The 25,269-nt window shown below is 38.2% G+C and overlaps 1 protein-coding gene across 2 annotated transcripts; it reads left to right on the plus strand.

Moving 5' to 3' along the window:
* The first annotated feature begins 304 nt into the window (after positions 1-304).
* On the plus strand, positions 305-25,008 carry klhl2 (kelch-like family member 2). Of its 2 annotated transcripts, none has more exons than XM_077204313.1 (15): positions 305-1,099; positions 1,597-1,722; positions 3,336-3,442; positions 5,359-5,480; positions 6,294-6,456; positions 6,564-6,673; positions 12,667-12,783; positions 12,916-13,065; positions 14,500-14,617; positions 15,674-15,871; positions 19,651-19,752; positions 20,672-20,800; positions 20,890-21,030; positions 21,143-21,286; positions 23,664-25,008. In XM_077204313.1, the coding sequence occupies exons 1-15, from the start codon at positions 1,083-1,085 to the stop codon at positions 23,690-23,692; spliced, it is 1,773 nt and encodes a 590-aa protein (XP_077060428.1). In that variant the 5' UTR covers positions 305-1,082; the 3' UTR covers positions 23,693-25,008. The 2 variants fall into 2 exon arrangements, with proteins under 2 accessions (XP_077060428.1, XP_077060420.1); XM_077204305.1 differs by lacking the exon at positions 23,664-25,008 and adding an exon at positions 21,386-22,134 and having other exon boundaries at positions 765-1,099.
* The last annotated feature ends 261 nt before the right edge of the window (positions 25,009-25,269 follow it).

A 25,269-nucleotide genomic window follows, 5' to 3' on the forward strand; every position in this document is an offset into this window, starting at 1 on the left:
CTGGATCACTCCTCCATACTAGTCCATAGGCTTCTTCAGGGATTGAAACTTGCCAGCCCCGGAAAGTTATTAAAGACATTTTTAAAATAGTCCAAGTCACTACAGTGGCTCAATCTTGAATTTATCAATCGACGATTATACTTTTTGTTCGCAAAAACAAAAAAAATAACGACTTTATTTCAACTATTCATTTCCTTCTCGCTTCTAGTCAGTTAACATAGTGTGATTGCATAAAGCTATGTCACACATAGGCTCACTATTGGCCGACGCTGGTCATGTGTGATGCGTGTGACGTACAACAACAGAAGCGTACCTTATTACACTAGTGAACTGACTCCAGGCCCACAGAGAAGGAAATTAATAGTTGAAATAAAGTCGTTTTTTGTGCATAAAAAGTATTCTCGTCCTTTGATAAACTTAAGATCGAGCCACTGTAGTCACTTGGACTATTTTAACTATGTCTTTAATAACTTTTCGGGGCTGGCAAGTTTCAATCCCTGAAGAACCCTATGGACTAGTATGGTGATCCAGTTCTCAGATTTCATCAAAAATATCTTAATTCGTGTTCCGAAGATGAACGAAGGTCTTACGGGGTTGAAACAAAATGAGGTTGAGTAAACACTGACAGAATTTTCATTTTTGGGTGAACTAACGTAATCCCTTTAAGACTTAGTCGGAGTCAACAAATGGTCTCAGAGATATTACCAGACGCACATTGAGGTCTTCCAGCAGTAGGCGCCGCTGTAGGGCCGCTCGTGCTTTTTGTGTTTCGCCGAAGGAGAGTGTCATTCTTTCCTTCACTCTTGTTTTTGTATGTGAGATATAGCGTCTCAGTCTCTGGATGTGTCCTGTCTTCACCCACACAACGGACCTGCCTGTCTCTCAGTATCCGGACACGTCAGTCGCACTGACACCGTTTCTGAGGCCGATTTTCATTTGCGTTCGCGGAGCTGGACCCGCACACCAGGACTCAGTCCAGCCCGGTTCGGCTCGGTTCTGTGAACGGGACACGGCGGGGGTTTAAACGACAGAGCCCGGACAGAGATGGAGAGAAGCAGACTGATGTGAACAGAACCAGCGCTATGGAGATACATCCACTGTAAGTGCTGTGTGAGGGAGAGAGGGAGAAGGGAGAAGGAGAAGGAGGAGAGAGAGTGAGAGTGTTCACACTACTGTAGTCAATATAGAGTAAATCAGTTCAGCCATAAGATCACATGACATCGCTCTATCTTTGTCCACACACCTAGAACACTTTTTCTCTCACATGTTTAGGAACTGACATGTGTCACATTTGAAAATTGGAAGCTTGTCTCCGCTGCGGAGTAAAAAATTTAAAGAAGGTAACTTTTTATCTCACAATTTTGGCTTTTTCCTTACAAGTCACACTTTTGTATGGGAAATATGTCAATTGAGGGATATTAAACCGCAATTAAGAGGAAAAATAAACAAAATTGTGAGATAAAAGTCCCAATGACCTTTTTTATGTTTTTATTCTGTAGCTGAAGCTACCATAAATGGCCCCTCTAAAGATTGTACAATGTTACTGTGGTAGGTGATGAACCACTCAGAGAGTGTGTGTGTGTGTGTCTCTTTCAGATGCACTAAGCTTTGCCATCATAAAGCTGTTGAGGTGAAGGATGATGTGTGTGAGAAACAGAATGCAGTCACCATCAATCCACGTCACATGAAGAAAGCCTTCAGGATCATGAACGAGCTCCGCAGGTGTGTGTGTTTGTGTGTGTGTGTGATACTGTTAGAAATCATGCAGTGCCTCTTCATAACATTGATTATACACAATGTTTATGTTTCTGCTATTAATAGATAATTTACCTAAAAATTAAAATTCTTTCATCACTTTCTTCTGTGGAACACAAAGTGAGATGTTGGCAGAATGACAGTCTTAGTCAAAGGTCACTTTCGTTTTTTTTTTCTTTCTCTCTTTTTTAAGATTCAATGAAAGTGAGTGGTGACTGAGGTTAACTATTCTGCCTAACACCTCATTTGTTGTTGAACGGAAAAAAAGAAAGTAAGACAAATTTGGAATGACATGAGGATGAGTAAACAAATACAGAATTTTGAATGAGTTTTTCAGGTATGTGTATTAAAATGTTATTGTTGTTAACATTAAAACAGTTAATGCAATTGCATCAGATAGTACCAAAATATCAAACCAAGTGGCATTTATTTACAATATACAGTACTGTACAAATGTTTGGGGTCAGTAAGATTAAAAAAAAAAAAAAATACTTGTATTTAGTGATGCATTAAATTGAACAAAATATCAAATAAAAACAAAAAAACAGCACAACTGTTTTCAACATTGATTAATAAGAAATGTTTCTTGTGCAGTAAAATTATTTCTGAAGGATCACGTGACTGATGACTGGAGTAAGGTCTGCTGAAAATTCAGGAATAAAAATATATACAAAATATATATAATAAAAAATATATTACAAATTTGAAACATTAATTGTTAAAATAACTGTTTTACAATATTTGTTTTACAATATATATGCAGCCTAGCACAAGCACACATTTTAAGCTGAATATATATATAAAAAAAATAATTCTTAAAAACGTGTGGGTGTGGCCTCAAAATAATTTATTTGAAGGAACTTAAAGGTGGGGTATGTGATTTTGAAAATACACAATTCAAATGGTCCTTTCTTCTTTCCTCCAACGCTGGTTCTGACTCCACCCACTCGAAGAACATGGACGCGCAATCATGCACGAGCGAAAACTCAGATGCGCGAGAGATTTTAATGACGATTTACTACTAATCATGGAACCGGCTTTACTAACGAGATGCGCATGCGTCACGAGCTTTGAGTATGCACACAAAGGGGGTCACGCGCGCTGGGGGGAGGGGTGTGCGGTACGACCAATTGATTGACGAACTTACTGTCCAAGGATTCCAGGTGGTCTTGGAAATGATTGGCTGGAGTTTTTCGAGTCCTGCCCGTTCCACACATGATTAAATTGCTTCATTTTTCATTTCAGTGCTTCTAACTCAGTGGCTGTAAGTGGGTTAGGAATAGGATTTCAAGTTATTTTGAAAAAATGGACAAAAAAGAGAATCACATACCCCACCTTTAATTCATATAACCATTAAAAATCACCTTGACACTGCTTAAAAGTCTGTTTAATATGCCTCAAAAAAAGTGAAGTTCTGAGAAACTTCCTCTATTTGAAGATGCCACAAGGTTTGATGTTTGTAATGTCAAATGCAACATCATTCAGAAATGTTGTCCAAAAGTATCCAATTACTTTTTGGGGCCACTGTGTGAAGAATTGTAATAATTGGTCTGTGTGTATGTTATCTTTCCTCTCTGCAGTCAGAGTGTGCTGTGTGATGTCACTATTATTGCGGAGGATGTGGAGATTGCTGCTCATCGAGTCGTCTTAGCTGCTGGGAGTCCTTATTTCCATGCTATGTTTACAGGTGAGAACATGCACTGTTTTTCAATTTTAATTTCAAGTACTTTATTGGCATGATTGTGCTTAATATTGCCAAATCATCATACAAAAATAATGACCACAAAAATACATTTACAATAACAAATATAAAGTAGCATTAAAGGTGCTATGTAATAATAAAAAATAGTATATCTTTAAAAAAAAAAAAAATTGTATTAATGCTTAGCAGATACAGGCTTTAACAGTTGACCCGAGAGCCTATCGTGATCTGCGGCTGCACAGAACTAGGAATATGGGATAAGTGACATTAAGCATCAAGAAATTGCTATTTTTTTGCTGAGACGATGTTTGTTTAGTCTCTTCTTGAAGGCCTGAACATTCTTTGAGGTGATTTCACCTACTACAGTACAGGGGAAGCAGTTCCAAATTGTTACAGCCGAATGAAGAAAAGTCCTCCCCGAGCATTTGGTGTTAGACTTGGGGAGTTTTAGGGCGTGACTTGGTCGTGCTCTTCGAGTGTTTCGGCAAAAGAGATCAGGTGGAGGTAGCAGAGCTTTGAGATCTTCTGGACAGTTTTCAGTGTGCATTTTAAAAAGCATAGTTGTTGCTGCAACAGTTCTACGATGGCTGAGCTGGCTGATTGCATATTTCCTTAGGGCAGTGTCCTCATCCTCCCCAATGACTTTCAGTGCCTTTTTTTGGATGTTGTCAAGCTGCCCAAGGGTGGTTTGTGATGCGTTCATCCAGGCAAGGCATGAGTACTCCATGGTACTCCTGACTTGTGCTTTGTAGACATTGGCCGTACCTTTGACGTCAAGCTTGTTGGCCAACCTGCGCAGAGCTCCAAGACACTGTCCAGCACGCTTGCCGATGTTTGACAGGTGATTAGTCCATAGCAACTTCTTATCGATACATAGTCCCAGAATATTCAACTGCTCAATGAGGTCAATTCTGATTACCCCAAAGAACAGGTCCAGGCAGGATGGAGGCCTCTTTCTCGACAGAACCATAGCCTTGCATTTGCTGGTTCGAACGTGACCTTCCAAGCATCTGCCCACCTGCTAATATTCTCCAGGTCTTAATTTTGGGATGCTGCCACATTGGGACCATTAAGTGTCAGGTATATATATATATATATATATATATATATATATATATTATAAAGGAGACATTTATCAAGACATTATGACACATTCACACTAGTGGAACATCACATTAGGGCCAGTAGTCCATTAGACCAGCTGGTCATGCAGTCAGAGCTGCTGGAATATAGTCATCACAGTCTGGAAATAAATAAAAAATTAAGAAATGCCTTACACACATGCATACCTTATGCTGGATACATAATAAAAAAAAAAGTCAAATAGTAAATCTTTGCTCTCATGATGGGGAATCAAAATGACTCACTCAGGTTTTGTGCTAATAAATGCACAAATAAATGGTTCACGGTTTGGTTTGTTACAGTGTATGTTTCACTGTTAATTCATGCAATATTTGCTCATCTAACAATAATTGCTGCCGCCTAAGGATGCAAAGTGTCTAGAAAATAATGACCCAGAGATAAAAAAAACCTAGTCATTTTATTAACCAATTATATGTGCCTTAAAAATCAAACATACAAACCACTATGACAGTGACATTTGAGGGCAGAGATTGATTTAGAGATCACCATATGCATAAAGTACAGGAGCCACTAGCACAACAACACCAGTGCAAATAATGCAGTAAACAGTCGTTTGGAGTTACATGCCATGGTGCATGCTGGGAACCGCATTCCTGCCTCCAGCACCCCAGCCATCACTTTTACCTTTTAAGTTTAGAAGGTACTTAAGGTACTTAACTTGGTTGTTATTTTATACATGTGTGTGTGTGTGTGTGTGTGTGTATATATATATATATATATATATATAAAATTACATTTTTGAATATTTGTGTTTGTAGGAGAGATGACCGAGAGCCGCCAGAAGAAGGTTCGAATCAAAGAGATTGACGGCTGGACTCTGGGAATGCTGATAGACTATGTTTACACCGCTGAGATCCAAGTAACGGAGGAGAATGTGCAGGTAAGCGTGTGTGACTTTTTTTTGCATGCTATGAAAATATGACCTAAAAACATAGTTGACTGAATCTGTGTTCTTTTTATGTTGTGTTCTTTGGTATTACTCTGAGAGGGTAGAAAATCACACCCAGGAAGTGTGCTGTGTGGGTGGGTGTCAGTAGCTTATGTGTCTGCGTCTGCACTGCACATTTGACTAGACCGAGTGTGTTAAAATGAGGCTGAATTTTTAAGGGAGGGACTCCAATGCAAACTTTGCTGCAGGGCTTAACAATAAGAATGTCCCGGGGCCAGTTAACGGTATCATAACTTGCCCAGTCTGGCATTTATCCTGTCAGTTCATTGTACATGCATAACGCTTCTATGAGCAAATAGAGGTGAAAAGGAGTGAGGGGTATACATACAGGACACATTCTTGCATTAAAAACCTACTTTTAATGGCGTGAGATGCTTAAAAAACAGCGAGACACAATGCAAAGATGCCCATTTCACACACCCAACATAGGTTTGCAGGAGTGCGTCCTGTGTGTATACAAGCGTTGTTTCTTGACATTTGCAACCTATTTTTCTTATGTAATGTGACATATGTATTGATTTGATATTGATTGTTTATTATTAATTCTTTTGTAAATATATTTTTCATACAACAATAAATAAAAAAATAAAAACTCTAAGTAAAAACACTTGTTGTACCTCAATGCAAGTAAAGATATTGCCAGGGCAAATAAAAATACAGCAGATCAAATTCTTGAAGCATTCATGAGGTCATATGTGTGGTATTTTGTGTGTGTGTGTATGTATGTATGTATGTTTTTTTTAGGTGCTCTTGCCTGCCGCTGGTCTGCTGCAGTTGCAGGAAGTTAAAAAGGCCTGCTGCGAGTTTCTCATAACTCAACTTCACCCAACCAACTGCCTCGGTATCCGCGCCTTTGCCGATTTGCACGCCTGCACGGAACTGCTCAATCTCGCCAGCACGTATGCAGGTGTGTGTCCGTCCATCCATACAAGAGAAAAGTACACGATGGTTGCAATAGTGTCAGTAACTTTGTTAAACTGTCTCAATCTCTCTCCCACTCACTGACATTCACAGAGCAGCACTTCTCAGAGGTCGTGCAGAGTGAGGAGTTTCTCAATCTGGGGATGGAGCAAGTCTGCAGCCTCATTGCAAGCGACAAACTAACCATTACATCCGAAGAAAAGGTAACGTCACGTTTGATGAGAGACTTGTATTCCTGCTAGTGATCTGTAACTATAGCAGCACACAGGTGATTGTATCATGCAGACTTTAGCAGCTCTGTTGCCATGGTAATGTGCTGCTGGTACAATAACACTATGGGAATAGCTGTAGCTGCTGGTGGTGAGAGCTTGTTTGTCGTCATGGAAACAAGAGTTGGAAGATGTAAGGCGTGGGCACCATGCTGTTTTTTTTTTGGTTTTGTTTTTTAGATGGCAGCACCAGCTTCTTAAGACATAGTTGTGTTTTTATTAATTATAGCCTTTTCCCACCTTGTATTAACATTCATCTCTGGTGATCCGATCACAAGTTGTCAACTATGACAGAATGCTGTTTACACCTGGCATTGACATCTCTGAAATCTCTCCTATGATTAGATTTTGAGAAGAACTTGTCTAATTTAGTGGCTACAAACTTTCACATTTGACCAAATGCTTATTTCCACATGAAAATAAACATAATAGGAAATAATTATTAAAATTAAGACTTTTTCAACGCTTTTAGACCCGCGGGTACCCTGTTATATGTGTGAAGCAATGTAATACTACGCACATGACGACAGGAGGGTGACGGCAATGCGCAAATCGAGTTACCCCTCCCACTTCTGAGATATCTTATCCAGTGCGAATTGGCCATTAATATTACAGACGTCCTGTAGTAAAATTACATTACTCCATCTATCCTTGTAAAGTTAATCCCATCTGAATAGGGCTATAGACATATAAACAACATTAAAAGCTTGATTTTCACCTCAGGGGGACTTTAAAGGGCATCTAATATGCCCCTTTTCACAAGATATAAAATAAGTCTCTGATGTCCCCAGAGTGTGTATTATACCCAATAGATAGCATGTTTAAATTGTCACTTTTTGGGGCTCAGAAAAACACACTGTTTTAGCACACAGGGCGGAGCCTCACGAGCTCGCGCTCAGAGCCGGGACAATCGTTGAGTTATGCATATAACTACTCTTCCTAGAAGGAGGGAAACGAGGTTCAACACATGACTATGGGATATCGCGCTCTAGCGCCATCTGCTGAAGACACCCTTATTCACGCCTGAAAGGCCAATGACGCATGACAACGTGGGCCGGGGCCACATGCCTACAGCATATAAATGCGTCATTCCCTTTGTTCTCACCAGCTCTTTACCGAGCCTCCGACTGCGCGGGGCCCAGAGGTGTTGTACCTCGTTTCCCTCTTTCTGGGAACAGTAGTTATTTGCATAACTCAACGTTCCCATTCAGTCGGTCAACTCGGTACAACACATGACTATGGGACATATATTCACACCCCGCCAAGTCGCTGAACTAAATGTAAGGGACCACCACCACCACATAACCCTTTTTCAAGAGAGCGACGACCCCTTGTTAAAGAATCCCTGCGGTGAGCATTACCTGAGTTATCACCACAGTGACATCTAGCCGGTACACCGGACAAACGTGCGCAGTGGCGCCTAACTGGCAGCCGCACAAAAATCTTAAACCAAGCACCTGACATTTCTATGCCCTAGAGTGCGCACACACCCCTCCAGGCCCCTCCAGGCCAACTCCTTATCTGCAATAGGCCGCTTTCTACAATTCCATGTGAAAGACATTGCTTAGATAGCGGCTTCTCACTAGCTGAGTTGGAAAACATGACAAAAGGCTGGTCAGACCTGTATCTGCCCAATGTACATGTGTATAACTCGCACAGGACACAAGCAGGTCTCTTGTCTTCCTCTGAGTCAGAGATTTTACAGGGCAGGCAGCTCAAATGAGAGCGCACTCCCGACATGACTTTAGGCATATACGTCGCGTTCGGACGCAACACCACCAAACGCAAATTGGGTGCAAAAGGAATGCACCAGTAGCGCATGAAGATTACCAACGACAGGGCAGCATCCTTATATTCAAGGATTCTAAAGGCTCAAACGGAGGTTAACATATAGCCTCCAGATCTACCATCAGGTCATGATGATACTATAAAATTTTGTGACGAGCCTAAAAATGCAGACCTTAAAGCTCAAAGTATACTTCGGCTATCCGCATTACGCACACCGCCTGCATGACGTAATTTACGTCAGGAGGGTCTACGGTGCACGTACAACAGAACAGCGTGTATGAGTGATTTGCTTGCTTGGGAACAAAGTTCACGCGCTCACGGCCGCCAAAGTAGTATACTTTGAAAGGCTTGCACACTCAACTGTGCACAAGATGTAGCGAATATGGTCAATGGAAACAAAGTTCCCTCGCAAGTGCACGCGCAGAACACGTCTTTTTGTCCTTCTTGCCAAAGGAGTATACCCTGAAAGTCTTGCGCTCAAAACTGTGCGTGAGACGGAACGCAAATCTGGAGTTCCACGACCGTCCGCGCAATGTCTGTGTGATGTAATTATCATCATCAGGAGAGTCTGCGGATGTCTGTGCACGCCGTCCGTGTGCAGCCCAATTTTTGTGCTTATGACATTAATATGCTCATGACAAGCCGCAATGGCCATCCAATAAAGTTCCAGCATGGAATGGGGGTGATTTTCCTTCAGAGAAGAAAATCTATCTGCATCTATCTCTAGACTGAGATTTAACAGACCGAGATATAATAGTCTCTTTTGAGATTATCTGGAATCCCAGAGTTTGTAAATGTAAAACAAGTGCATGTGTTTGTAACATTGCTTGTTCCATGCTGTCTTAAGCCAGGAGCAGTTAGGTGAACAATGCTCTTTATGCTCTGAAGGCACAGCAGGACCAACACTGCTTCTGCACATCTTGCAGATTTGCATGGTGCTATAGGGACCTAAAACTTGTAGGCAATCCCCTCGACGGAGAAAATGTTCTGTGCTCCGGGTGGATTGTGGCAATATGCATCGGCAAATCTACCGTTGTAAGCCATACCCAAGGATGCAGAGGGCATAATAGAGGACATAATGCAAGCATTTTTGAACTTGTAACACATTAAAGTGTTTGTTCATCTGCTGTAAATCTAAGAAAGGGAGCAGCACTGATTTCCCCTCTCAATACTGGGGAAGCCCTCGCAGACACCGAAGTTCCGCCGAAAACAGATGGGGGCGTGAAAGAGGCCAACAGCCCAACTGGAATCGTGCGAAGAAGCCACGGAGTTCGTGCAAAGAGCGCCCCTGTATCAGGCCAGGTCACTCGACCGACAAACTTTGTTGTCGCTCTCCAATAAAGATCAATGCAAGGGCCATCACTTCACTTCCACCCACCTCGGGGGAGCCATGATCAGTCCTACTTAAAAAGATATATACAGTATATATCTTCAGAGCTTTCCTCGCCAGCATCCAGTGAGACAGAATTCAGATTCAGGGCAGCCAGAGGAACCTTGTCGTGAACACTACACCGACACTCCTCAGCCTGTACACGATCGTCCAACACTCCCCGTGGCCTCCAAAAACGACGATCAACGCATCTGGATTTGTACCCCAAGACAGGAGCGGACCGTGTTTGGCAACTGCCCCGCCGAGGACGCGCTACACGCCGCTCGAGTGCGGAACGATAGAGCTACCGGTAGTGCACAGCACACATGCATTGGGGTTGGAGAGATTCCAAACACACCAGTGTGAGTTACGTTATATCCTAATAAACACCCACATAACTTATGTTTAGATATTTCTCATGAAAAAGTTTATTAGCCATTTTTAGTTGTGCTAAACTCGAGCTAAAAAACATCTCTTTTATTCCTTTTCCTTCAACAAGAGTAACCATTGTGGGTTTTCTTGTGAATGTGGCATGTTTGAACATTTTTGTTTGAGAAAAAACGTATTAGCCATTCACCAGCAAAGCTGAACTTGTGTTAAAGCTTTCTCTTTCTGCCTTAGTTTTGACAAGAATCCCCACCGTTGGCTTTTCTTCTTGCAAAATGTGGCGTGTTCCAAAAGCACGGTGAAGAGCTGAAGAACAAAGGGAATGATGCATACGACTGCATTTATATGCCGTGGGCATGTGGCCCCGCCCACGTTGTCATTCTTCATTGGCCTTTCAGGCGTGAATAAAGTTGTCTTCAGCAGATGGCGCTAGAGCACGATATCCCATATTCATGTGTTGTACCGAGTTAACCGACTGCATGGGAACTCATCTGATAATATCAAAACAGAAACTCTCAGTAGCAGTGTTCATTTCGACCCGGAGTCAGACAATAATGCCCACAGAGCCAGATAATATATGCTGTATAGAAACAGAACAGGCATAGTCTAGTTTAATTAGGGTTATAACTTATTTTTCATCTTGCTTTTATCCACTATTAGTACAAGCCTGCTGTAGCGGACCCCATCCGAATGATGGCCAGAAATATACTGATGAGTTTAATGAAGTTTATTGTACATCACATAAATGATGAAGCATCAGTTTTACTCCAGAAAATCACTTTAAGAGCTGAATAAACTGTATAAGAAGTGCGAATTAAAGTCTTATCCATAAACTCACTCTCTCTCCCTTTCATTACCATCAACATACACAGCGAAGTACACAAAACAATCGGTATAACTAACAGTAAACAAATATATACACACCTTTTCAGTGGGTGCTTAATAAACTAGTAAACTTTATATCCATAAAACGACTCGATGAGCAGTCATAAAGTGTGCGCTCTCACTTTCATTTCTGCCGTGATCAGTAACGTTAGGCCTATATCACTCCGCAGACTGTAAGCTGGATCACGAACAGTTGGTACAGATCCATCCTCGAGTAACAACAGGAGTAAATGAAGATAGCTATGTTCATTCTTACATCCAACAACAAAACTCCTCAATCACATTCTTGTCTACAGCTACTCTGGCGTCGAAACTATGGAAGACTGTGTTTAGCTCACTCTGGGCGGTTCTACACTAATACAGCAGTGTCAGTCAACAGTTGTGGGCGGGGATTGTGTAAAAGTACGTCACATTGCCCAGAGTCTGAAAACGGCTTATTCTGAGACAGTGCTTGTGATTTATGGGGATTTAAAAAAAAAAAGCACTGGGTGAATTTTTATCATTATAGGGTGGTTGTGTACACACACTTCCAACACACATTTATGTTCAAACGCCATGTAAAAGTGAATTTTGCATAATAGGTGCCCTTTTAAATATTAGCTTGTTTGATAAATAACCTTCTTGTCACAAAACAAGATTAGTTCAGGTTATAAAATATCATATGATGTGACTCCCCAACAGGGTTATTATTATTAACTAAGCCGAAAACTGCAACAATTTTTTTTGTTAATTTAAATAAATATTAAAATAAAATAAAATACCTAATACAATCTATCTAATACAAATATTAGATGGAGCAACTAAGTGAATATTAGAAATGTTGCCAAGTTAAAGCAATAAAATAACTAACTGACAATAAATAAAAACTCAAACTGAACTCAAACTGAAATTAAAAGTGAAATAAAAATAAATCTCACATAAATAGTGATATTAAAAAGCAAAAATTATAAAAAAATGACAAAAGCACCTGAAAAAAGTTAAGGAAAATTTACTCAAAATATAAAAAACTATAATAGCATATCAATAATACTAAAATAACACTGCTCCCCAAAAACGTTCTAAAATGTATGAATTTGTTATGATTATGATGTGTGCACTCACATACATTGAAGGTGTAAGGAAATGTGTTATTACTTCTAATGTCATGGTTACAACATTTCACATTTTTAGAGTCATTTTATTTAAACTTGAAATTGAAAATGTTAGTTTAAAAACACATAAAAAAAAACAGGAATACAAAGAAAATATTTCTAAGAACTTGGCACAGGCACATGTTTTAAGCTAGATGTTTAAAACATTTGAACTTTAACGTTTTGAACGATTAGTGTTCACTTTTCAAATGTGATGTGACCACATGCATATCTGCATATGTGATTGCATTGATAGGATCTCAAAATGTTTTGGACCTTGTTTACATCTGTAATTTGTCCTGACCATTTGTGATTGAATCACCTGAGACGAATATAAACTGGTATCAACGTTCTTTGTGTGTTTATAGGTGTTTGAAGCGGTCATAGCGTGGGTCACGCATGATAAAGATGTGCGTCAGGAACACATGTCTCATCTGATGGAACATGTTCGCTTGCCCCTTCTTTCCAGAGAATACCTCGTACAGGTGTGTGTGTGTGTGTGTGTGTGTGTGTGTGTGTGTGTCTCTGTCTGTCTGTCTGTGCAAACGCATTAGTAAATGTGTGCTTTGATATTCTTTAGTGATGAATGTAATTTAATCTTGTTTGTGTGTGTGTAGAGGGTGGAAGAGGAAACTCTAGTAAAGAACAGCAGCGCCTGTAAAGACTACCTTATTGAAGCCATGAAGTACCACCTGCTGCCTGCCGAGCAGCGCTCCATGATGAAGACCATCCGGACCAGAGTGAGAACACCCATCAGCTACCCAAAGGTTTGTCAGGACAGTCTTGATTATGGTAATTTTGATATTAGCTGTAAAGAGCAGGAAGATATTGGATGAAGAGGGGGGAACATGATCTGCACATAATGCTGTATTTAAACTCTTGTCACACATCTTAGCATCTTAGAACAGGGGTCTTCAACGTTTTCATGGCAAGGACCCTTTAGGCGATAAAGACATGAAGCACGGACCGCCAGAGTGCAACAGAGCTACATATTAAGCATATGGCCTTCGATATTAATAGAGACCCAACACATTAAGATTTTATTTTAAGACAGTAGATAAGAACCAAGCATGTTTAAATCACAATTATTTTAATGGATTTGCAGAGTCCTCATACATTCTAATTGTACTGTCATGTGGACAATTAAACATGTACCTAAACTTTAGATTCAAGTTTACAAAAAATCCTATTTTTATTTTACTGTCAGATGTTTTCAGCGGTTGTTATGGGGGAATAACATACCACTGGATGGCAGGATTGACCAATCAGAATCAAGTATTCGACAGAGCCGTGTAATAATCCTCGATAACAGCCGCTAAAAACAGATAACAAAGGCTCATCCTGGTTACTGAAGTCAGCAGCGATATACGCTTGCAGCAAGGAACGTTTTTTCCTCGTGGAAGTTTTGTGTTTGGTTAGCTAATAAAATATTAAAACTCAGTCAAATCAATATTTTGTGTACAGTTATTAAATTATGTCATCCGGTATCGGGGGCTCGCTCTCACTTAATTCATAAAAACGCAGCTGCTGCCATTTTGCGACGATTGTTTTGTAAACTGTTACTATAAGATATCAAACAGGTATGATTTTAAAACATCTCAGATCAATATCTTTTAGCCCCATGATTATTTATGTGATGAAATGCCGTGTAATAAGTTGGTATGACTGTACCGTATCCCTTAAATGTCCGTCTAGTTTGAACTTGCCGATTGCTAGCAACTGCTTTCTCCGCGGAAGCTTTGTGTTTAAAGAGCTAATAAAAATTTTCATCTCAGATCAATATTTCATGCCTAATTATTTACTTCTGTGGCAAGTAGTTGTGTAATAAGCGGGAAAATGTACATTCAGCCAGTTGTTATCTCAGAATAAACCCCATCAGGCTGATACAAGACCCCTTCGCTTTGGGGTCCTGATCATCCTGTCGGGGTTATTCTGCGATAACAACCGGCTGAACGTACATTATCCCTTACTTACTTGATGGTTAACAGTGCATTATGTTTTTAAAGGCATTATATTTAAACTTTTATTGAAAATTTTATCATTTAAAAACCTTTAAACAATCATGAATGCAAAGAATTTGTTTCTAAGAATTTATTCTAAAATAACTTTTATATACAGGTATAAGATTATTTAAACTGAAAAAGTTGAGAACAGAAAGTTGAGTTAAGGGATCTAAATGTTTTCTCACATGTGTGTTAAAGGTGATGGTTGTAGTTGGGGGACAGGCCCCTAAAGCCATCCGCAGTGTGGAGTGCTATGATTTTGAGGAGGAGAGATGGTTCCAAGTGGCAGAATTGCCCTCCAGACGATGTCGAGCAGGTGAGCAGCCACGCTCTTATCATTGACAATGACTGTGCAGCCACAAAAATGACTCACCCTGGTCTAACATTCAACAGCTGTATTTTTTAAAACTTCACTGCATTCCCAGTACTGACTTGACCGTTGTGTTGCTTACTGTAATTGCTTCGGTTCTAAAGGTAATTAACTGTATATACTGAAATTAATGATAGAAACTCTTGGGTGAGTAAAATGCAATTTGATGGGGAATATGTCATGACATGGATACTGCTAAAAATGTGGTGCTGTTGAAATGACCCTGGTTATGAAAATGATGTTCAGTTACTGTATATATGTAAGTGATGGTAAGATTATTGGCGTTTTGGACATTTAATGAGGGTGAAAAATTAAAATGAAATTTCAAGTGTTGATTTACTGAATTGATGCCCATTTTAGGTGGGATATATATATATATGCACTAGAACATTAACATAATAAAATTTTAGAACATTTCCACCATTATTTTCCCAGGAAAAAATACACTACCATTTTGTGACAACACAAACTACCATTCAAAAATGTGATGTTAAAATATTAAACAGCAACTGTTTGTCAACAATAATAATAATAAGACATGTTTCTTGATCACCAAATCAGCCTAGAATGATTTCTGAAGTATAATGTGACAGTGAAGACTAATCACTGATTTATCGCTGCTAAAAAATCATCTTTGCCATCACAAAAATAAATTACATTTTTATATATATGAACAGAAATTCTACATTTTAAATTAATTTAAATTGTAATAATATTTCACAATATTTCTGTATTTTTGGTCAAATAAAAAAAAATTACAACCAAAAACTTTTGCATGGTAGTGTAACCCAGTAGCGGTATATTGTGAGACTATATGGGATAAGTTGTCACAATGAAACCTGCCATTCAACAGCCTATTATGGCTTTTCAACTAAATGTAAAATAAATTATGGAATACAAAATAATTTAATGAACCAGTGTCTTATATAACAAATAAGATTCTTCACTCACCAACTGTTATATATATATTCACAAAAATGTTTATTTTTTATTTATTTATAGGTGTGGTGTACGTGGGCGGTGTTGTGTATGCTGTCGGGGGTTTCAACGGGTCATTGCGTGTGAGGACGGTGGACGCGTACGACCCAGTAAAAGATGAGTGGTGTTGTGTCAGCAGTATGCAGGACCGGAGGTCAACACTAGGGTCCGCTGTCCTCAACGGACTGCTGTATGCTGTTGGGGGCTTTGATGGTAGCACAGGTAACACATGCAATATATTCATCTTGCAATATATTCCTCCTATTACTATGAAGATACTAATAATAATTGGGATCATAAGAGCAGGGTTTTAGGAATACTGAGGTCTATTGTATGTATGTGCATTTTAAGATTTCTGGAGGGCAAAAATTGGATAACAGCTTTAACACCAAAACCATGTCTTTTCCAGTGGCGGCGCTAGGGCGGGGCTTGCCGGGGGGCTTGCCTATAGCCCCGCCAGAAATTTGTATAGCGCCAGCACATTAAAAACCTAAATTAATAAATGTTTAGTGTGCTTATATGTATAAACAATGGTCTTGATGGGGGTAGGAGTCAATTAAGCCACGCTCAGGTACGGCGCGCATTAGCGAATAGGGATCATATTAAGCTCTTCATCAACAGCGATCATAATGGAGCGCTATTAAATATGAAGCAAAAGACCGCGGACTTCAGACACGTCTCAGAATGGCTCAGAAGATAACAACAGACGTATTGTCCTCTTGTAATCTGCTATTGGTGAGTAGCTACCTTGGTGGCTTAAGCTCCTGATTATTGTCGAAAGCCCCTGATCTTTTTGAAGATTCACTCACGTTATAAATGTCAAATAATATAGATTTTAATCTAAATTATTGCACTTTGTTTGCCCTAGCCTAGTGGTGATGAACAAGAGAAAAATTGTTTTCGATGTAAATGCGTTAAACATTACGTCTTTGACCTTTGCGTGGCTCATCTGCTTTTTCAGTTTCTCGCGCAAACGTCATGTCAAGATAAATGTTATTTTAAAACGTTTAAAAATTTCTCGACACCCCACTCTTTTCCATTTCAATAGTATTCTGCTGCAGAACCATAGTGCCAGCAATTTCAGACCAGCAGCCACAGAACAGAAGTGAGGGGTGGAGCATAATTTCCTTTTAATAGATATGAGCTATTTTCACATGGATTTTAATATTTCACTACAATAATTTGAAATAGTCACTTTGTACAATGAGAACTGTTTTAAACATTGCCTATTAATCATGTTTAAAGTTAATGGGATTCAAACACAATATTTCATTGTTAATTCAACGATATGCAACTATTTACCTTTTTATTTAAAAAAATATATAAATAAATATATAATTTCCTATTTGACTGTATTTTTTATGATTTTAATTATGAAATTAATATGAATAATGTTCAGAATTTCTCCAAAAAAAAACGTATGAGTAGGGATGCACGATATATCGGTCACCATATCTGTATCGGACGATATATGTTAATTTTTAATGTTATTGTTATATGCAATAAGACAATTTGGCCGATATATATTAAAGCTGATAAATTGTGGATTATTTCCTGAGACACTTTAGATGCGCACTGTTCGCCATGATGGTTTTGAATTGGTTGAATTATGATTGAAATCACTTCAAAAAGGAAAATATGGTGCAAAATAAGTGTAACCTGTGCATGCAAGTCTGTCATATAGGCTACAATAAATTATAATGAGTACATTATAATTGTGCACTTAGGACATGGCTTTTAATGGTGAGATTTAATTTTTGTTTTTGCAATCAGGATGTCAAAAATTCTAAATTAATATTAATATAAAAAAAATTATTACATAATACAGTCAAATGTGAAACATTTTAAAGTAATCAATGTCATCACAAAATCAAAAATTGACCCTGTTTACTTTGTTAGCACACATTACTAGTCTTTCGGTGAACAATTAATCCGTGCAAGTTAATACACAGAAAAAAAATGTTGGTCGTGGTAATATTTATTTAAATTCTGAAAATGTGCTTCCGCTCTGGAACAGCGCTCTTTCTCTGATGACGTCAGTTTTAAAAAGTAAAACCATTCCCTCTATTCAATATTCCGTTTCAATTGGAAATACATCACAACACTGGAGAAAAGTCGATTATAAAGTTAAAAGTGTGTTCTCATTAGTTTAATTAGTTTATGCAGTATGAACTTACAACAAAATTTTGTGTTGTATTAATAATTATTAATATTATTTTTTATATATTGCTCATTAAAGGCTATTATATCATGATATCTAATTATTTAAAAGTATTGTTGTTAAATATTAAAGATATTGATCCAATAAAAATCCATGTGAAAATAGGTCACGTTTAGTTTATAGGCAGCAGAACTCATTTCATAACTCTATTTCTGTCATGACAACTCTCTGAGAGATTGGCATGGTAATGGATATTGGCAATGTTAATGTATTTGGTCTTGGCAGATATAGATCTGCTACACTGCTGCAGCTGCAGATCAAGTACAGAGACTTGCTACAGCCAAAACATTCACAGACATGCAACATGCATGAAATAATCCCCGTAGCAGATCTATACAGGTGGAGCTGGGGAAGGTGGACAGTTTCTGAAGCGCGCTGCAGACTGCTAACAGCAACACTACCGGTATTTGTTTGAATGTTGGGCCGCAGCTCTTTGGCCGCTAATGCAACAGCAACCAATCAGCTGCGCTATGCAGATGACCAAATGAGTTAAGGACCTATCAGCCTGTGCCATCTAGAGTTTCATGCCAAAACTAAGTAATAAGACACACTTCGGTCCTGGGGCTGCTGGTCTAAAACTGCTGGATCTGCGGTTCTGCAGCTGGATATATCTCGTTCATTTAGCTCACTGCAGTTTTAAAGCCCTCAATATCTTTTCCGGCCAGTAGTTGGGACTGTCAGTCGGAAGGGTTTCAATAAACCGTTATTGATTCAAAGAGCTGATAAGGTAATAATAAAGATGTTCAGCGAAATTGATAACATGCTGAATCTGATAATCTGAAGCACTGTTAAACTGTGCACACTTTACAATGTGACCTTGTAAATATAGTTTTAAGGTAAAATGGAAAATAAAATGCAATACATGCAGGATTTTAAAGTTAGCACCCCACAAGAAAAAAAAATCCTGGTCTTTTTCATAATTGTTTGTCAGTGGAAAAAGTTCATGAAAATAACGGAACGGAAAATAATGGATTTGGAATGAAAAGTTTGAATGGGTAAATGATTACTGAATAATAACAGAATTGTCATTTTTAGGTGAACTATACCTTTAAATATGGAAGTATCAATATAGAAAGGTTGCAGACAATTGGGGATTTCTTGTCAAAAGAGAAAATTAAAGGAATAGTTAAAAAAATAGAATTTATTGAAAAGTAATGCATCTATTTCCAAATATTATTAATCCTTTTTTTTGTTCTTTTTTTTTTTTGGTTGCTTAAATGACTGTCTAACCACAACCTATAAACACTCAGATTTTTCCATGTTTTAGTGTAGGTCAAAGGATGATAAGTGAAGTTACTGAAAGGCTATCCAAGCCTTAGAAAGTCTAACAAAATTCATAAAATTAATTCACAATATGCACACATTCATTCTATTCTTTCTATTCATTAATTTTTATTGACTATGCTGAAAGCAGCTCTGGTTGTGTTGCTTCCATTACTGTATATTACTGTCAGTCATTTAACATTTTTATCGCAACGCTCTTTTTTTATTTAATTGGCCATCTCAGTCTTTTTTATACTGAGCACTGTTACACCGCTAATCTATCAACACAGATGAGAGAGTCTGTTATCTAGGTGTTGGGCAATATCTTTGCAGCATCAAATTATTATTAGGTATAGTGCAGTTGTTATTAGTAAATTAGTTAACAACTTTTGATACACCTCAGAAAAAGTACAGAGGTCTGGACCTCAAAGGTGGGTACGGCCATGATTGGGATGATGAGCATGAACTGTATTCCTACATCTGTGACCATTACGATGATGGAAATGTTGGTTTGCAGGTTTAGCTACAGTAGAGGCGTATAACGCTAAGGCCAATGAGTGGTTCCACATCAATCCCATGAACACGCGGCGTAGCAGTGTTGGAGTTGGCGTTGTTGGAGGTTAGTGACGTTAGTTATCTGTATATTAGATGTACATTGCTGTTATGTATTGTTTGGCATTTGGAGGTTAAGAAAAGGGCCTAAACAAGGGGTCTTCAACCTTTTGAGACCAGGGGCACATTACATATTATACAAAATGTATACAAAATTGCCTGACATGGAATTAAAAGTATATTACCATATTAATGTATTTGCACATTTTGTTTTGATGCTACTTAGTGTTTACATTGTAAGGCCAATAAAATAATAATGATATAATAAATTAATTAATAAAATAATAATAATCATTAATAATGTTCAGAATCATATACACTACCAAAAGCTTTGGGTCAGTAAGATTTTTTTTAAATACTCAATCGTTAATTTTATTCAGAAAGTTAGCATTAAATTGATAAAAAGTGACAGTAAATCTTTTACTTAATTGCAAAACTTTTAAACTTTATATTCATCGAAGTATCCTGAAAAAAAGAAATCACAGTTTCCACAAAAACATTAAGCAGCGCAACGGAAGGATCATGTGACACTGAAGACTGGAGTAATGGCTGCTGAAATTTCAGCTTTGCCACCACAGAAATAAATTACATTTTAAAATATATTGAAATAAAAAAGTTCTTTTAAATAATAAGATTTCACATTATTACTGTTTCACTGTATTTTTGATCAAATAAATGCTTTAGACACTTTCAAAAACATAATAGTGTATTCCATTACTAATGTTTTAATACATATAATTTTACATAATACATTTTCATTTGGGATTGATAATGAAATATTTCGCTAAACCTTAGCTTTATAATTTTAGCTTGATATTGTGTTTTTGTGCAACAGATATTTATCTCACACATGTCTCAAAATTTTTTTTTAATATTGAACAGCTGATTTAAACTGATGAAAATGATTTCAAACGGTCTCTTTTTAGGTTTGCTTTATGCAGTCGGAGGGTATGATGGAGCAACACGTCAGTGTTTGAGTACTGTTGAGGCCTATAACCCCAACACCAATGAGTGGTCTTACAGAGCAGAGATGGGAACCCGTCGTAGTGGTGCAGGTAACAGCCAAACACGTCCCACGCATACCTTCACAAATGCTGCCAACCAATGTGTATCTTTGTTAACCAGGAATGTTTGTGTCGGACAGGTGTAGGTGTGTTAAAAGGTCTGCTGTATGCAGTAGGAGGGCACGACGGCCCCTTGGTTAGAAAGAGCTGTGAGGTGTATGACCCCGCCACTAACACATGGAAACAGGTGGCTGATATGAACATGTGCCGCAGGAACGCAGGTGAGCTTGCTGAACAGCACAACATGCATCACTGTGCCCGCTAAATCAAAAACATTTCTAGCTGTGTTGTTTTTGGATTAACAGTATGTTTCAATCATTTTGTGTGTTTTAGGTGTGTGTGCTGTGAATAACCTGCTGTATGTGATTGGTGGTGATGATGGTTCGTGCAACCTGGCTTCAGTGGAGTTCTACAATCCAAACACAGATAAATGGACACTACTGCCCACCTGCATGAGCACTGGACGCAGCTACGCAGGTCAGAAAAAGAGAATGTTCAAAATGCCATTCTACTTATACAGTTTTTCATTATTATACAAAGCCCAGCCCAAAAAAGTCGCTTTTTGGATTTAAATAGGCAAATGCTTAAAACCTGGGACACACGAAGGCGACTTCAAAGAACCAGCGGCGACGGAAACCGTATTTGGACCAAAAAGCTGCGCTTGAACACACAGCACAGACTACAGCCGACTGCAAACTAGCATGTGCGTTCTGCGCCTGCGTGTAAGGAATTAACTATCTATATCAGCAGGGATCAATCTATATTCGTCATTCAAAAGGAGAAACCAAAACAAGGATATACGAGATATATAAAATTAAACAAAGAAGCTCTTGCTTACCTTTTGGAATATTAGTTATGTTACCATACCATACCATACCATCTTCTTCCGCTTATCCGGGGCCGGGTCGCGGGGACAGCAGTCTAAGCAGAGACGCCCAGACTTCCCTCTCCATAGACACTTCCTCCAGCTCTTCCGGGGGGATACCAGGCCAGCCGGGAGACATAATCCCTCCAGCGTGTTAGTTATGTTGATAGCTTTATTCACTTAAGTGGCTCATGTTGTTATGAATATATTTGCGTTTTTTTTAAATGCATCAGTCTTCTGTCTGTACCATGTTGACTTCCTCTCTTTCATCACTTTTTCTTGAATGAATGCACTGACTCGTTCACTAAACTGAACATCCAATCAGAGTTCCCACTCTCACCAACATGTTGAATCGGGCAAACTGTCGCCGACGTGAGGAACACACAGCAAAAACTAGCCCAAAAGACCTTCGGCTTGGTGTGTCCCAGCCTTAAGAGTCTATGATTGGATCATTATTGCAGTGAAGTTAAATGTTTGCAACAGTTCTAACAGTAAATAATGGAGTCCGCTTTTCATTTCTTAAACAGACATGGAGGAAGGCACATCATGGCCATGTTCTAAGATGAGAAAGCCAAGATTTATCAGGCTCAAATTGTGAAAGAATGATTGTGAGGAAGCATGAAGAATCATTTTTCATCAGTCCCGACCTTAAATTATGGAAATAAATCTTGTGATGTTGTTTCCATTAAGAGGTGTATACATTTTTGGTCAAGATCGTGTATTGACATTGCAAGATTTAAGCACTCTGTAAAGTGTCCTTCAGCATATTCCAAAGACTATCAATGAATTTAAGGTCTGGACTCAGAGGTGCCAATTCATGTGTGAAAATGATTCTTCATGCTCCCTCACAACCATTCTTTCACAATTTGAGCCTGATGAACATGGCTGTTTAAGAAACGAAAAGCTACACACTCCACCAATTAGGGTTAGAAGAACTGTTGCCAAAAACATGTAACATGGACTTATTTTTTTTGTAAGTACACATTTATTCAAGCGTTATTCAGTAATATTTTTCTAAATAAATGAGTATTACTTTATGAAATAGTCAGCAAGGATGCATTATTTTAATCAAAAGTGACAGTATAGACATTTATAATTTTCTGAAGGATCATGTAATAGATGGTGAAAATTCAGCTTTGCCATCACAGGGATAAATTACATTTTAAAATATATTCAAATAGAAAGCAGTTATTTTAAGTTGTAATATTTCATAACATTTCTGTTTTTACTGTAGATTCGATCAAATACCTGCAGAAGCCGGGTGAACATAAGAGATGTGTTTTAAAAACTACACTGACAAAACAGCTGAATATGGTTTAATAGACTTTTTAGACTTTTCTAGCATACTCAGTCATGGGAAAGCCAGTGTTATGGTATAAGAACAGGATCATACTCTGTTTAATTTAAATTATTTTATGAAATCGGTCAAAAATGAACAGATACCTGAGGCACCCACTAGAGACCAGAAGAGAGCACAGATTGGGACAGGGCCCCATCTAGTGGTTAAATAGAGTATTTGTACCACAAATGACATGGTGTTCAAAAGTCACAATTGTTTAATCGTTCTGCGTGTAAATTAATAGTGATAGACCCATCATCAGCCAAGCTAATATTTGGCCATTTTGTAATTATCAGTATCAGCCGAATAAAACTATTATTATATAATCTACAACAATGCATGACAAATATTTTGTTTACATTTTTTGTGAAATTTGATGTTAGATAATATATAAAAAAATACATTAATATGAATTAAATCTATAAATATAATGAATATATGAAATAAATTGCTATTAATTCATATATTAATTCATTTCCCACACCCAGTTTCATGTTGTGATTATTATTAATGAATGCTGTATTTTTTTTTAAATGACTGTACTGATGACACCTGTGTGTGTGTGTGTGTGTGTGTGTGTGTGTGTGTGTGTGTGTGTGTGTGTGTGTGTGTGTGTGTGTGTGTGTGTGTGTGTGTGTGTGTGTGTGTAGGTGTGACCGTCATTGATAAGCCTCTCTAAGCAGCTGTGGAGTTGTTGAACACTGGAGCTGACGCTGACGTACAGCAGAGGATTTGCTCACACTGAAGCTCTGACGATGGCTGAAGCTTCATCCTGGAACTGCTTCACCATGGACATGGCCTGGAGAATACTGCTCTCTCTCTCGCTCTCTCTCTCTCTCTCTCTCTCTCTCTCTCTCTCTCTCACACACACACACTCATTCAGATACTAAACTACAAGCATTCTCACACTACCTCTTTTTGTCTCTAGCTATACACTTACACACTCTTTATCTCTCTTTTCTTTCTGTTTCTCTTGTTTGAGAGTAGTCAGTGATGAAGTTTATTGCACTTTGAGGAACCCTGAAGAAGCAGGGACGAAACAAAATGTTGCTAACCTCTGACAAAAGTCTGGTGCAAAAATTTGGCCAGCGCGTCTGTGGCATCATCAAAACGTTCCTGCGTTTGAGCCGAGGGAATGGCCAGAGATTTTTGCTGCTTGATCTCTCGATCTGAAGGAACCCATTGATGGTTTTTGCTTATTCAAATAAAGTTTGAGGGTAAATGTGTCTAGTTTAGGACCAGCACTTTGTTGCCTCTTGGAAGGTTGTTTATGAAGTCACTGGACTTTAAACATCTTCATTATGAAGGTTGGCTGCTGCTGCTGCTGATGATGATGATGATTCTTGTTTTATGGTTAAAGCTGAAACTTTTGCTTGCCTATATGCAAGAAGGGTCTCTACTGAAGATGAAAAAACTTTTACATTTTGCAATTTGTTTGCCAAACAACATTTGAAGTCTTAAAGTTTGAACCGTCTGTTGTTTTTTCTTTTAATACCTTTTTTTCTTGTGGTCCGGTTGTTCGAGAATTGCGATCTTGGACATATTCGAAACGTTAACCTGAACGCTTCGGCATGCACGATACTGTGGACTGATGCTGGTTGCTTGGGTATTAAACCGCTTTGCATGGTTCTAAATACTGATGTTTGTGTGCCATTCTTAAACTACTGCTGTACTCACTAACCAACGTGACGTGCTCTCTGTACTAGCGGTATTGAACGCTGAAGAAGTATAAAGATACAATTTCTTTTTCTTTTCTCTCTCTCTCTCTCTCTCTCTTTGTTCTCTTTTTTCTTTGTTTTCTGTAACTTTAATGGTTTTCTCTGTTTTGCTCTTGCTGTTTAGTATTTAACTCTCTTTAACTACTGTCACCAAGCCTATTAATGAATATATATACAATTGTGTATTATTAATTATCAGTCGAAAGGAATGTTGTGTTCTTGAAGTTTCATAACTTGTTTTATATCATTAATAATAAACATGCTTCTAGTAAAAACACCTAACATTATGATTTTTTTGTGTGTGTAAGTGTTAGTGTCCGTGTTCACATGAAGCACAAGACAATTTAATGTTAGCCTACTGAATATTTCCAATGTGAAATTGTGAACTTGTGAACTTTCTTTTACTGTAAATATATACAGTTAAATAATGCATGTATTTGGTACTAAAAAATACGGGGGGATATGACAGTGAGAGACATTATCTTGTTATTATAAATAATTATAAATATTAGATTATTTGAATACTCCAATATTAACA

The sequence above is a fragment of the Siphateles boraxobius genome, unplaced genomic scaffold, assembly GCF_051911475.1.
Source record: "Siphateles boraxobius isolate OS27281-9 unplaced genomic scaffold, OSU_SipBor_1 119, whole genome shotgun sequence".
Classification (NCBI taxonomy): Eukaryota; Metazoa; Chordata; class Actinopteri; order Cypriniformes; family Leuciscidae; genus Siphateles; species Siphateles boraxobius.